Genomic DNA, 13,717 nt, shown 5'->3' on the forward strand with positions numbered 1-13,717 from the left:
ATCATAGTGGCTGGTATGGCACTGTGGTTTGGATCTGTGACCAGTATTGGTAGCACAGGAATGTTGTACCTGTCACTTTAAAGTTCTTGCCCAGCATCAAGGTCTTTTCTGCTTCTCACCCAGCCCCACCAGTGAGTAGGCTGCGGTTGTGCAAGGTTCGTAGGCTCTACCAGCTTCTGCACAAGAGATTCTCCTGTTACATTATACACGTCAGCTGTGCAAAGAAACCTGTTAAATGTGACCCACCCACCCACCCCCCCCGGCAGCAGCAGCTGACACTGTGCCAAGAGTAACCCGAGAAATTTTCCGTAAAACAGCATGTTAGCTCACATTCTACCAAGAAATTCACGATAGCAGCCCTATACCTTGCTGATCTCTGAATCTTGATAAGCACTGGCCTTGGAGCTGGCCCGAGGAAGCTGTGATATTTGGTCACACTGAAGATTTAGCAACACAGGTGAAGGATACCAGAATGCTGGGGGACTTAGCTCTTGGTGTGGCATGTTGGGCCACCAGCGTACAAGGTTTAGAAAGGTGGCACAGTGGGTGGGGAGGGAAAGGGACCATGTCAGGAGGTGCATGGGAAGTGGCATGGCCATAAAAGACCAAAAGCAACAGCTTAATCCCCTGCTCCAGGCTGGGAGATGTGGGTAAACTTTTTGCTGCCCAAATGAGGAGAGCATTCACTTCATCCCTGGTGTGGGGAGTGGGGAGATTACCCCACCTCTGGATTTGCAGGGCAAATCCTGCTCTCCTGGGGCAATTTGCAACGATCAAACCCAGTTTGTGAAGTGCTGGTGTACAGGATCCCTGGTGGAATATCAAATTCCTGTGTAATGCAAGTTGTAACAGTGGTTAATAGCACCAGAAAGTCACTTTGTAGATAAACTTCTATTATGTAATGGCAGGACGTTGCTCACCCAAGCAAAGTCTCTAAGATCTTAATCTCCAGCTACAATAATTGCATTTTCACTGGGAAAGTGCTTGAAGTCTAAATGTTTTTTAAGGGAAAGTCCTGATAAGAGAACACTATTCTGGTTTTGCTGTTGTCCCTAATTTCTTGTTGCCCAATGTGTCTGGCAGAGAATTACAGTCCTGAACCACTGAGCAAGAAGTAGAGGAAAGGCATGGCAGGTGCCGACCAGGGCACCAAGTGGTGTGGCAGTGTGCAGGGGAGGGGCACTGAACAAGTGATGTGATGGGGTGCAGGGCGACAAAGGGGCCGATGACACCCTCCTCCAGCCTCCCCGCTGGCACAATACCCTACCCGGATCCTGCCGTGAACCCCCACAGCTCCCTCCCACAGCCAGGAGAGAAGGGGATCCCTGCTAAGGGGCCCCAGCTAATTCCTTACTTCCCTGCAAAACTGTTGCAAACCCCATCTCCCATGGCAGCTCTTTGTGCCTCTGTTAATGTCATGCCATACTAATGCCTTTCATGGCTCATTAATTAACTTCCACGCACTGCTGGGAGCACCTAGCCACTCCCTTTGTCCTCACCTATCCCAGCCACTTATAGCAGTGCGGGGATGCTAGAAATAGCGTCACATACAGTAAGAGCCAGAGGAGCCCATAGACGAAAGGAGTATTGGAGTCGATTTGCAAAGGAGGTATTTTCGAGTTCGCAGCAGTGAGGCAGCATGAAAAGCCCTGGGTGCACTTCAAGGTAAGGGGAGAGGGAAGTGAATGCTACGGGTGCAGAATTAAAATGTAGTTTGTAGAAAGGTCTGGTTCAGGTAATCCCTGTAAGTTTTTAACTACCTATAGATTTAGTTACAGTTCACCCCAGTATAGAGGCACAGCTCACCATGAATGTTTCCTTCCAGTATTCTAGGTCTTTTAATTTGAAAGAATGTTGTTAGGTTGACACAGAGTTCTGATATTTTCAGCTTAAGCCAAATGAACAAGAAGGTTGTCCCAAACATTAAAGCATCTGTAGCGGCACCTCCAAGTGTGACCTGAGAGGAAGTTTTCCATGTTTTCTTCCCAGCTGGGAGATGGCACGGTTCAGGTTGGAAAGGCGAGCCAAACTTTTGGCACCAGGCCAGCTGACACCTCCGCAAGTGTCTTGGCTTCTTAGAAAAATCTTGTGTCTAAGCAATCAGCTCCCAAGTACTTCCTCAAAGGGCTCCCAGGCTGGTTGTGCATCTTGTGTGCTTACATGACTTTTGTGCAACATTTGAATTTCAGCTTTCTCTCTTGAACTTTGCTTTGCAAAAGGCTGTGTTAATGGGGTAAAAAAGTAGATGGTGGCTCTGATTGTACCCTGCGACTCAGCTATGTCAGGCTTCATGCGTCCCAGGTGAAATGATTCCTTGCTGTCATGAGAGGAGGGAAGAAACCGCTGCAGCCACCATCCTGTGTGTCATGCCCTGCAGGCTTCTCCCATTCATATACCGGATGGTGACAAAGTCCCTCTCTTTATGGCTGTAACTGTTTGTGTAAAAGGTCGGCTCCGTGTTTTGTAACATAAGGTACTCACCTGGTTCACCTTCAGCCTGTGCACGTGAGACAGTCAACAGCAAAATCGCTCTTGGATGAGTGGGACTTGTCTTTCTTGAAGGGATTGATGGGACATATTTTAGCCGATGTTGAATATGGCGTCTGTCGGCCCAACACACACAGTTTTAGAAGTGGCTTGGTCAGAGACTTGCGGTCTTGTGACAAAAGTGTGTGTGTGACACTAAAGGAACAATCTTTAAGAGTGGTGCTGTCTCTTACAGAGGTGTGCCAGGGCGATGGGTGCAGAATGGGTGGTGAAACCCGATGTGCAAGTTTGCAGGACACCCTGAAGCCAGTAACAGCCCCTGAAAGTGCAGCTGCAGGCGGCCAAGCCCTGGGTGGCAATGGGGACAGGCTCCCCCTGCAGAGATCAGGCACAGGGCTCAGCTGTACAAGTACACCGAGCAGCGCCCTAAGCAGTGCCCCATGTGCCTGCAACCCCCTCCTCTCATCTCCCCCCACGCTCCATTTTCCTGGACTCCTCCCTGGGGATCACCTCAATCCCTGCCCTTGGCCCTTCACCTGAATGCTTCTATCACTTGCCTTTGCTTCAATCGGCTGCGGTCCCCACTCACACCCTGAGCTGGAAAGCAGATATCTTTCCATCCATACATCCCCAGGCAGGGGAACAAGCACCATGCCACAAGTAGCATTGTCTGCCAGCCCTGGGACAAGGAGCCCATTTCTGCATGAGGACTGGTGCCTCCATGGCCCACGTGCCAAAGGAATAAGTCACTCTTGCTGCTTAAAACTGGCTGTTTCAGGAAGCTGCCGTGGTTTTGGCAAGCCCAACATAGGCTGAGCAGCCACCACTCGCAGCAACAGCTTGGGTGTTGCTTGGCTGCAGGTGGCTGTTGTCTTCAGGATGGTGCCATGAGGAGCAAGGTGAGCTCTGTACAGCCCCTCAGGGCTCACTGGTGGCGTGTTGGTGCCCATAACTTGCCCACTGGGCATGTTTGGCACTTCAATGCCAAGCCCTCATGCTGCACCAGCAACACTTCGAGGCTTTACGTGCCTAGATAATTTGGACCATTACCCTTCCCTGTGTCTCCAGGTGCAAAAGACCTGCTGTTTGGGGCTTTCAAAGTGCATCCAGACAAAACGGGTCTGCTGGGAGCATCCAGTTATGCTGGAGGTGGGCTTAGTGTGATGCACGAGTTTGACAATTTGGAGGCAGGATGGCACTATGTAATCACTTATTAAAGTAAATTTCTATTAAAAGATCATGGGACACCTTGAGGTGATAAGATGTAGAGGTCTACAGAGCCTGTCTTCTTGCAGTAGGACTAGTAATCCTTCTGGAGCATATTGTGATCCTGATCTATCTTCAGGACTGGTCTGGGTGTTTGTTGATTTGTTTGCCCCATAAAACATCATTCTCACTGTAATTGTGCCTGTTTGCCAATTCGGGGACACTGCCCAAACAAACATGGAACATTATCGCATGCACTGCAGAAGAAGGATATCACCAGACTGCCTTAGGAAAGACCTCCAGGCAGGCAAGGTGGTGTGTTTTGGAAAACCATCACATCAACGTCAGCTTCAGTTTAAATGAAAGACTGAGAACAATGGGGACGATCTCTTTAGCAGGGCCTCTTGTGACAGGACATGGGGTAATAGTTTGAAACTAGAGGAGGGTAGATTTAGGCTCGATATAAGGAAGACATTTTTTACAATGAGGGTGGTGAAGCACTGGAAGGGGTTGCCCAGAGAGGCTGGGGAGGCCCCATCGCTAGAGACAATCAAGGTCAGGCTGGGCAGGGCTCTGAGCAACCTGATCTAATTGGGGATGTCCCTGCTCACTGCTGGGGGTTTGGACTAGGTGGCCTCTAAAGGTCCCTTCTGACCCAAACTATTCTATGATTCTAACATAGGCAGGGGCTGCATTCAACAGGTGTGAGACTCTCGCTGCCTACAGGCCCCTCTGCATTTCTTCTTTTGTCTCATGGCTACTTATATACATAAAGCAATCGAAGGAAAGGGGATAGTCTCACCCCAACCCCTTACAGGCCTGGGAACAGAAAATTAAGAAATACTGATGAAAGACTGCCTGTAGTTATGTCTTTAAACTCTTCATGCAGAAACTATGCTGCAAATTCAGGTAGAGGGCCAGGCAGCTGCCCTGGCTTTGGGAAGGGCTCTTCCACCCAGGGGTTTTCCACTTTGGCTGGGCTGCCATTGGACAAGGACAGTGCTTTGATGCGTAGCGAAGCTTGAAGTAAAAGTGGTTTCAGGCTGGTTTGCATGGCAAACAAAGTCAAACATTTTTCTGCAGTGCCATCACGGTGTTGCAACGTTGCTGTCTGTCTTCATGCTTCCGCTGTGTTTATATTTGGTTTGTGGCTCCTCCATCACAGCTAGCACAGCTGGCTACGGTGGCTGTGTTTTTATGTGCAGCTCTTCATGTTCTGTTGGACTTTCCTCCCATCCTCTCACCAGTTTTCCATGGTTGGATCCAGGCCGTCACAGCCTGGCTTGTGGTACTGTGGCCAGTCAGTGAGAGGCTGCAGACCATGACAGATAAAGCTGGTGTTTGCACTCTCGTAAGGCCAGCTGGAAGGAATGAGTCTGTGTTTCACACTATACAAGCTGGAGGCTACAAAAGCCAGCACCCTGTGCAGCAGGACCATGCATGAGGACACCTTGCCCAGCAGGACAGTAGAAGGGACCACCAGGTCTAACCACGGCAATCAATGTGCCCCCCATCTACCCTCAGACTGGGCAAGCTTAGAGCCTTCCTTGCTCGCTTGGGAGAGTGGGAACCACAAGTGTGACCACCCCTTGCTGTAAATAGGACTATATCTTCTCAAAGCAACTTAAAGCCCAAGCCAGATCTGCTGCATTTTGGAAACAGTGGCTGAAAACATATTGTTGACACTGAGTTTAAAAAACTTTTAAGATCAGAGAAGTCAGATCGAGCTTGGTGATGAAAAGTTCCTTTCTGGTGGGCATGAAACCTTGAGAAGATCCTGTATGTGTCCCAGCTAGAATGCACTACTGATGATACATGGTGGTTGCCTAATTAGTGCTGGAAAACCACTCATCATTATCCAAGCAAAACACAGGTAGACGAGGTGCTTGGTCCCAAGGGCTGCCTCTGAGATCAGGCAGTTTAAAGGCTGGCCAAGGTGAGATCTAATGAAAGGGAGACCTGGGTGAGGCTGAGCACAAGAGCTGGGCTGGGAGGAGGAGATGTCGCAGCAAGGAAGCAGTCCTCTTGTTTGAAAGCAAGGTGTAATTAGTCCGTTACAGGTGCTGTTGGGTTATTAATTGATTTTCTGTATTGAAAAATCTCAGTTATATTGAAAACAGTCATTTTGGTGTTTCTTTGAGATCCCTGTCTTCTGGAGTGATGTGGTTACAGGCAGTGCTTACCAAGGAAATCTTTACAGCCCTACAAAGGGCTCATTTTCTAGCTCTTAGTAGTTGCTCACAAAAGCTTGATGTGAATAAGCTCTAAAGGCCCAGGAAACCAAAAGAAAAGCAAAATAAAAGGCAGTGGAGCAGAATGAGAAGCTGTCAGAAGAGCTTAACAGGGTCTGCCTGAAGAAGGCTGTGTGTGGCCAAAGGCCAAAATTAGGAGGGAGAGAGTGAAAGTGCAATTTCTCACTGTCCTGTCTCTAATGCCGGAGCTGCTGATGCACCTGGGGGAGCTGAAGGTGGTTGGCACCACAGAGACATAAAATTGTGATCCTGGTGATAAAAATTCCCAAGGGCAATATGCGAAGTTTGGTGGTTCACGTTTGGGGAAGGACTATCCAATAAAAATCTGCTGAAGCTCTGCTTTCTTTCCAGGCATATCAAATGTCTCATCATTTTCAACCTTTGCCTGGGACTCATCTTTCTGTCGGGATTCTTCCATATGAAGAATAAAAATTATATGTAAGTGAAGCAGAAGTAAGGTCGCATTACTTCATCTGCCCAGGGCAGCAAGGATCTGACCTGTGACACTTGATTTAACTGTCATGGGGTTTAGGCTAATATTGGAAGGGCAGCAGCCCAAAGCTAGGTCCTCGATTCTCATTTGGGCAGGCAAGGGATCAAATTAGCCAAAGTGCAGCTCTTCAGAGCAATATCAGCCATGCAGAAAAAGAAAAGGGGATTGAGGTGAAGCCTTTGGGTAAGTGAGGACCTGGAAAAGCAGAAAACTGTCCAATGTCCACGCCTGAGGGATAGAGCTTGTTTGGGTTGGTGTCTTGCACCAGCTGCAGGTGTGATATCAGAAGGAGAACCTGCTGGGGTTTCAGGTCTCAGAGATGGGGTATGGCACTGGAGAGGCTGTTTTCCCCATCTATTGCCTTCCTGCAGAATCTTGAAGAGCCATGAGGAGCTGCTGATCCCTTCCATGCCTTGCCATGCCAAGACTAATGTCATGTTCCTCAAGACCCACAAGACGGCCAGCAGCACCATCCTGAACATCATGTTCAGGTTTGTGGAGAAGTACAACCTCACTGTTGCCCTTCCAGCTGGCCAGCTTGTCCACCTGGGCTACCCGAAGACCTTCCTGGCCCACTTTGTGGAGGAATTCCAAACCATAGGACAAAACTACAACATCATGTGCAACCACCTGCGGTTTAACGCCTCGGAGGTAAGAAAGAGCCACAGCACCTGCAGAGAAACCTGGTTGAACAAGCAGTGCCTCCAGACTAACAGTCTCTCTTTTTCCTCCCCGCAAATAGGTGCACAAGGTGATGGCAGCAAACACCTTCTACTTCTCCATCCTGAGAAACCCCATTCCTCTGCTGGAGTCTTCCTACGTCTACTACAAGGACAACGTCCCTGCCTTCAGGACCTCCAAGGATGTGAATGAGTACCTGGCATCACCCATGAAGTATTACCATCCAGCAGATCACAAGAAAAACATCTACGCGAGGAATATCATGTGGTTTGACTTTGGCTATGATAACAATGCAGAGGACAACAAAAAGTACATCCAGGCCATCTTGAAAGAGATTGAGCAGAACTTCCACCTGATCTTGATAGCAGACTACTTTGATGAGTCCATGATCCTCTTGAAGCACACTTTGTGCTGGGATCTGGATGATGTGATTTACTTTAAGCTCAATTCCAGAAGCCGGGACACTGTCCAGACCTTGACTCCAGAAAGCAAGGAGCGAATAAAAGCATGGTGCTCACTGGACTGGAAGCTCTACCTGCACTTCAACCAGAGCTTCTGGAGGAGAATTGAGGAGACCATAGGACTCAAGGAGCTGGAGAAGGAGGTGAATCACCTGCAAAAGAGACAGAAGGAGCTCATGGAGACCTGCCTTTTGGACCAGGAGGCAGTGGGGAAGGATCATATCAAGAACAAAGCTCTCCTGCCTTTCCAGTCAGGTGCTACAAATATCCTTGGGTACAACCTCAAGCAAGACTTAGACAACAGGACTCTGAGAACCTGCCAGAAAATGGTTATGCCAGAGCTCCAGTACACATCCTATCTTTACGCTGTTCAACACCCACATAAGAAGAGGAAGCAGTTAGGCTTGCCCTTGTTGTGGACCAGTTTCCAGGAGAAGATGCAGCTCCCAACTCCCAACTAGGGCACGTGACAACCCACTGCAGTTTCCCACCTCTTTGCATCACCCCATGTCTGGCACGTGGCTGGCCCACAGGACTCTTGTGCATGAAGGGGAGGCAGGGGGCCTTTGTTCAGGGCCACCAAGCTGGTGGTGGGTCCCTTTTTGGGGGACCTTGAGCCAAAGGCTCTGAGTTGCCCAGATCCTGCATGATCCCTCCTCCCCACTGCTGCTGAGCACTGGGCAGGCTTTCAGCTGGCTTAGACATTGTGCCTCTTAATCATTAATCATGGGCTTAGTCATTTTGTTTGCATTCAACGTTATTTAATGGCCATCACTACATCCAGGGTGGTCACAGTTCACTAGAGCAAGTCCTGATTTTTGGCGTTTAGGGGAAAAAGGGGGAAGGAGAGGGAAATGAGGAGGAGGGCGCAACGAGGGGATGCAGCACTCAAAGGAGGAGGAGAGATGTTGGGTCTCCCATCCAGCAGTATCCATGCTCGATGATGCCTAACCACTGTGCGATGCTGGGGCCCCTTTTCAGATGGGAGTCCCGAGCATCGTGCCCAAAGCTGGGTGCGCTAGCTGGCAGCCTTTTCCCACCAGCACAAGAGACATCCCCCTCATGCATGTCATGAGGTGTGGGGGGCCTCTTGCACCACATGGGGCAGCTTATCACTCCCCTAGGAGGGCTTATTTTGTGGTTTCACCCCTCTCTCTTGGGTGAAGGTCCCCAGACCCTATGCATGGATGGTCCCTTGGGCTCAGAATTGCTGACGCCCTTTATCAGCAGGGGCATCACTGGGCACCCTTGCTGTGTTGGCCAAACTCTCCAACACCAATTAGGAGAGGGGTGGAGGGAGGCATGGCCACTGCTCATTTAGGGCATGACCTTGTTATTGAAGGAGGTAATTAGACCTGGCTGGGAGGTCTTTTCTCATTTGCCAGCTCCCTGCTGCCGTGCTAGTGTTGGGAAGGTTCGTCAGAAGGACGGCAGCACCAAGCCCAATGGCTTTGGCGTCACTGCCATTAATGATTGCCCATTGCCAGTTTCCAACACTCCCACCATCCCCAATGGTGCAATATTTCAACACTTATCCAGCAGCTCCTCCTGCTTGTGCCAGTCAGGGCGGCAGCAGAGACCCAGATGGCATGACTGGGATGATGGAGCTGGGGTCACTTAGGCCTTAGGGGGTGAAGCAGCCCGGCAGCATCTAAGCTGAAGAAGCAGGAGAGATGCTGTTGGAGGGAAGCAGAGCTGGAATTTTCCTCAGCTACATTTGAACTCAGCAGGTAGCCAGGGAAGCCAGTTGAGGCGAGGGTTAACCTCCTGCAGTGCAACCTGTGCTCCTCTTCAACCCATGGGATGTACAGCAGAGATTAATAGCTCTGACATAGTTTTCTGCTCCAGCAACCCTGGCTAAAATTAACCAGGCTTAGGCGGCATTTGTAACTAGCTGAGGCAGAGGAGATGGGAGCTGCATATGTTCAGCCTGGGCAATCCCCAGGGCCCTTTCCTGGCCAATTCCACAGCCTGAGCCTGGGCTTTTGCCTTGGAGTTTCTGATCCAAGCTTTGCCATGTGAATTTTGTCACAGAATCACAGAATGGTAGGGATTGGAGGGAACCTCTGGAGACCATCTCGTCCAACCCACCTGCTTGAGCAGGTACACCTTGTCAAGCCCCTTTTAGCTAAACTGATGCTGGGGATGGAATATAAGCATTAAAACCAATTTCTTACAGCTGACCTGCATGCAGGTGGGGCTCCTGGGAAGGCAGGGACTCTCCAGACCTCCTCCCATGGGCTGAGAAGCTCATGGCTGGGTTGCAGCACCTGGACAGGGAGGTCTGGCCTCTCCCAGACTGCAGGAGAAGGGAAACTGAGGTAGGAGATGCAAAACTCCTGCACACCACCCTCCCCGGCTCCCTTTGCATCCCCTCCCGGGAGGGTGTCCAAGCAAGGCAGCTCGGCAGCTGCGGGGCCCCCAGCTCTGCCTAGGCTGATAATGGTGCCTTTGTGCTGCCCGGCGCTGCACGAGCGGCTGCCGCTGCTGACTCAGGGCTTTTTTCCTGGCCACCGCTGCTGCAGGAGCCCCGTGACCCATTGATGGGGGGACCCTGCAAAGGTGGGGGGGTGGCAGTGAAGCAGCAAGGCGACAGGCTCTCCAGAAAGTTGGTGACAGCGGGAGCTGGTGTTACCCTTTAGCGGGGGTGAGGGACAGAGGGGACATCCCCCAGCTGAGCAGGACCCGGTGAGTACCTTTGCTTTCTCTGTGGGGTGTTTGATCAGTAAAAGCTCCTAATCAAAACACAGGTAAAAGCCATCCTCAGCCACTCTGGCTGTGCCCCGGCACAGGATGCTCATCTCCTTCCACAGTGATAACCTGGGGCACACAGGGACATATAACCTGGGGAGAGCTGACCCCAGTGGCAATCCTGCTGTCCCCGACAGAAAGGTGTTTGGGGACTGCTCACACCCCACTGCCACAGGGACAGCCTGGCTGGGGACCCTACGGTTCATGTTGTGCAACTCCAGGTTTCTCCTATAGGGTGGGGGAGACAAGGAATTGGGTGGATCTGCTGCACTGGAGGCACCAGAAAAGCAGAACAAAACACTCCCTGACCCATCTGGATGACCCTGGGCAGGTCCTGGGGTCTTGGCCATGTGGAGACAGGCTCTGCCCCCCCGCAACACCCACTTGATTGTGGGAGCGGGGAACCGCAGGTCTCACTCTACCCTAGCTGACTGGCTGCAATTTACCAGAAATCCCTTTTCAAAAGCATCTTGAAGATCAATTTAATTTTGCTTTGGGGTAGCCCAGGTCAGCCTCTGTGGTGTTACCTAAATGCCTGTCCCACCTTTGAGCAGCAGTGACTTTCCACCGCAGCAGTACACATTCAGCCCCTCTCAACTCCAACCCTGCCAGTAGTGACCTGTCCTCCAGCCCAAGCTCCTGGGGTGTTTTCCAAACCCAAGCTCTTCAAGTTAAACATCAGACCCCTCCAAGGACAGCCCACATCCCCAGCCGCCAGTTCCCCTCCCACTTCATCAACCCACCGGGGTGGGGCTGCATCTTTCTGCTGCAGACTCCATGGGCTCCCGGCACTTCCCCGCCCGGACCGTGCTCTTCGAGAAGGAGTCCAACGGTGTCACATACCGCGTGCCCGCCCTGCTCTACCTGCCCTGCGTGGCCAAGCTGCTGGCTTTTGCGGAGGAGCGGCTGAGTGCTGACGATGCCCATGCCAACCTACTGGTTCTGCGCCGTGGCACCATCTACGGGAGTTATGTGGAGGTGGGACGGGGTGCACCCAGGGTTGGGGGGCACGGGACAGCTGGGTAGTTATCCTCCACCACTTGTGTGTGGTACAGCTGAGCCCCTGCAGTCACCCCCACAGGGAAGGGATGCTGCAGCAGGTGAAGTGGGGTGGTTCTCACCCCTCTCCATCCTCTCCTCCTCCTCATCCATGGGCAGTGGGAAGACATGCGGGTGCTGGAGACAGCGATGCTGCAGCACTACCGGTCAATGAACCCCTGCCCGCTCTACGACGAGTTCACTGGCACCCTCTTCCTTTTCTTCATCACGGTGCTGGGTAGGACACCTGAAGCCTACCAGATTGTGACCGGCCAAAACGTCACCCGCCTTTGCTGCATCACCAGCGCTGACCAGGGCCTGAGCTGGAGCACGGCCACAGACTTGACGCAGCAGGTCATTGGCGGGGCCATCAAAGGTAGCCCACTGGAGCGGGGTGAGGAGAGGGAAGGACAGCCAGCAGGAGGGCAATCATAGGTTTTGCCCTCCTGACGCCACCTATGGTGCTGCTGGAGGTGGCCTCGGGGTAGGAAGCCTACAAGGATCCAAGAGCAGAGGGGCTGGAGGGAGTATCTGCATTGCTTGCACAGGGGAAGGGGAGATGGAGAGGCCCTGTAGCTAGGGTTAGGACCCTGCGTGAGGACAACCCGGCAGCACTGGGCTCTGCTGCCCTCCTACCCCACCACCTTGCTTGGCTAGGCTGGGGGGGGATGCTCTGGAGACCCTTCCATGCTGGGCATGGCAGGGGCACCATGGAGGCTGCTCTTCACCCCCATCCTTCCTCTGTTCCCCAGACTGGGCAACATTTGCTCTGGGCCCTGGGCATGGGATCCAGCTGCGGTCTGGCCGGCTGCTGGTGCCCGCCTATAGCTACCACATCGACTGCAAGGAGTGCTTCGGGCAGCTCTGCAAGACCACCCCTCACTCCTTTGCCTTCTACAGCGATGACCATGGACAGGGCTGGCGCTTCGGGGAGTTCATCCCCAACCTGCAGACGGGCGAGTGCCAGCTGGTCTCAGTGGATGAGGAAGATGGTTCCAATGTCCTCTACTGCAATGCCCGCAGCCCCTTGGGCTTCAGGGTCCAGGCACTCAGCACAGATGATGGGGCTGTCTTCCACAGCGGGCAGCTGGTCCAGCGGCTGGTTGAGCCCCCCCATGGCTGTCACGGCAGTGTTGTTGGCTTCCCCGCACCTTTCGTGTACATCCCCACCACCCCCCAGGACCCTGTGATGCCCCTCCGAGGCTCAGCTCCCCAGCTGCTCCGTGGGATGTTCCCGGGGTTGCGGTACCTGCCCAGCCCTCAGGGAGTCAGTGATGAACTGCCCATCATGGACACCAGCAGCCTCCACAAGCCAGCTGAGCCTGAGAAGGGCTGTCCTTCCCCAGGGTGTCATGGCCATGCCCATGGCATCACCTCAGTCCAACAGGACCCTGCAGTGGCCTGCAACCCCACTCCCTTCTTCCATGCACCGACGTGGGTCCTCTACTCCCACCCCACCAGCTCCATGTCACGGGTCAACATGGGGGTTCACCTGAGCACTTTCCCCAGGGATGTGGAGAGTTGGACCGAGCCATGGGTTATCTATGAGGGCCCAAGTGCTTACTCGGACCTGGCTTACATAAAGCTGCCCTACAATGAGGCCTCCATCTCTGGTGGCCCGGCCATCGCTTTCGCATGCCTCTATGAAAATGGGATGCGGTCACCCTACGAGCAGATCTCCTTCAGCATGTTCACACTGCAGGATGTTCTCCAGAACATCCCCCTGACAGCCACTGCTCCCCAGCGGGATGGTGGCCCCCCGCGCCATGGGAAGCAGGGGCAAAGCTGCTGTCTCATCTCCTAGTGACCCCCCCGGGTTGACTCCCCCTGGTCCTCCCACGCCAGAACCCGGGGCACCAACCCAGAGCCCAGTGCACCAGGATGCTCACAGCCTGGGGTCCTGCACCAGCAAGCATGGCCACACCACACAGAAGGCATGCACTACCATCCCAAAACTGGGTTTTGTCTCATTTTTATTGCTATTTTTTAATTATATAGTTGGTTGGGCATGGAAGCTTTTGCCACCAGCCCAGCTCCAGGTTCCTTTACTAGCACATGAGCCACCCCATGAAATACATAATGGGAGGCAAGAGCAGCAATGCAGGGGATATGGCTGCTTGGGGCACCCCATGCCACCTGCATATGCCAGGTCAGGGGAACATGATGCTCTGGCTGTGCCATACCTGGTACTACCACCCTGCTCCAAGGGTTTTCCTCCCATGGTCATAAATATTTATGTTCCCTTTTTTTATTGCTCCATTTTAACGATCCTGTTTGAGCCAGTTCCTCTTTTTCCTAAAGGTCTCTCGAAAATCACCCAGTTACTGTTTAATCTGGCTGATTGTTTT

The 13,717-nt window shown here is 52.5% G+C and overlaps 2 protein-coding genes across 3 annotated transcripts; both read left to right on the plus strand.

Annotated features, from left to right (window-relative positions):
• Positions 1 to 571: 571 nt before the first annotated feature.
• GAL3ST2 (galactose-3-O-sulfotransferase 2) lies at positions 572 to 10,422 on the plus strand. Of its 2 annotated transcripts, XM_009511534.2 has the most exons (4): positions 572 to 1,665; positions 6,297 to 6,383; positions 6,810 to 7,089; positions 7,181 to 10,422. In XM_009511534.2, exons 1-4 carry the CDS (start codon positions 1,640 to 1,642, stop codon positions 8,039 to 8,041), a joined length of 1,254 nt encoding a protein of 417 aa, XP_009509829.1. In that variant the 5' UTR covers positions 572 to 1,639; the 3' UTR covers positions 8,042 to 10,422. The 2 variants fall into 2 exon arrangements, with proteins under 2 accessions (XP_009509829.1, XP_064313143.1); XM_064457073.1 differs by lacking the exon at positions 6,297 to 6,383.
• NEU4 (neuraminidase 4) lies at positions 10,182 to 13,415 on the plus strand. Its single transcript, XM_064457072.1, has 4 exons — positions 10,182 to 10,268; positions 11,104 to 11,309; positions 11,490 to 11,745; positions 12,122 to 13,415. Exons 2-4 carry the CDS (start codon positions 11,109 to 11,111, stop codon positions 13,171 to 13,173), a joined length of 1,509 nt encoding a protein of 502 aa, XP_064313142.1. The 5' UTR covers positions 10,182 to 10,268; positions 11,104 to 11,108; the 3' UTR covers positions 13,174 to 13,415.
• The last annotated feature ends 302 nt before the right edge of the window (positions 13,416 to 13,717 follow it).

This window comes from Phalacrocorax carbo, chromosome 7 (assembly GCF_963921805.1).
Source record: "Phalacrocorax carbo chromosome 7, bPhaCar2.1, whole genome shotgun sequence".
Classification (NCBI taxonomy): Eukaryota; Metazoa; Chordata; class Aves; order Suliformes; family Phalacrocoracidae; genus Phalacrocorax; species Phalacrocorax carbo.

Bases quoted from the DNA above. Each gene is read 5' to 3' on its own strand.
- NEU4 (XM_064457072.1), top strand. From the start codon at position 11,109: ATGGGCTCCCGGCACTTCCCCGCCCGGACCGTGCTCTTCGAGAAGGAG. The intron at 11,310-11,489 runs GTGGGACGGGGT...ATCCATGGGCAG, and splicing joins TCTACGGGAGTTATGTGGAG to TGGGAAGACATGCGGGTGCT. The intron at 11,746-12,121 runs GTAGCCCACTGG...TCTGTTCCCCAG, and splicing joins CATTGGCGGGGCCATCAAAG to ACTGGGCAACATTTGCTCTG.
- GAL3ST2 (XM_009511534.2), top strand. From the start codon at position 1,640: ATGAAAAGCCCTGGGTGCACTTCAAG. The intron at 1,666-6,296 runs GTAAGGGGAGAG...CTTTCTTTCCAG, and splicing joins AGCCCTGGGTGCACTTCAAG to GCATATCAAATGTCTCATCA. The intron at 7,090-7,180 runs GTAAGAAAGAGC...CCCCGCAAATAG, and splicing joins TGCGGTTTAACGCCTCGGAG to GTGCACAAGGTGATGGCAGC.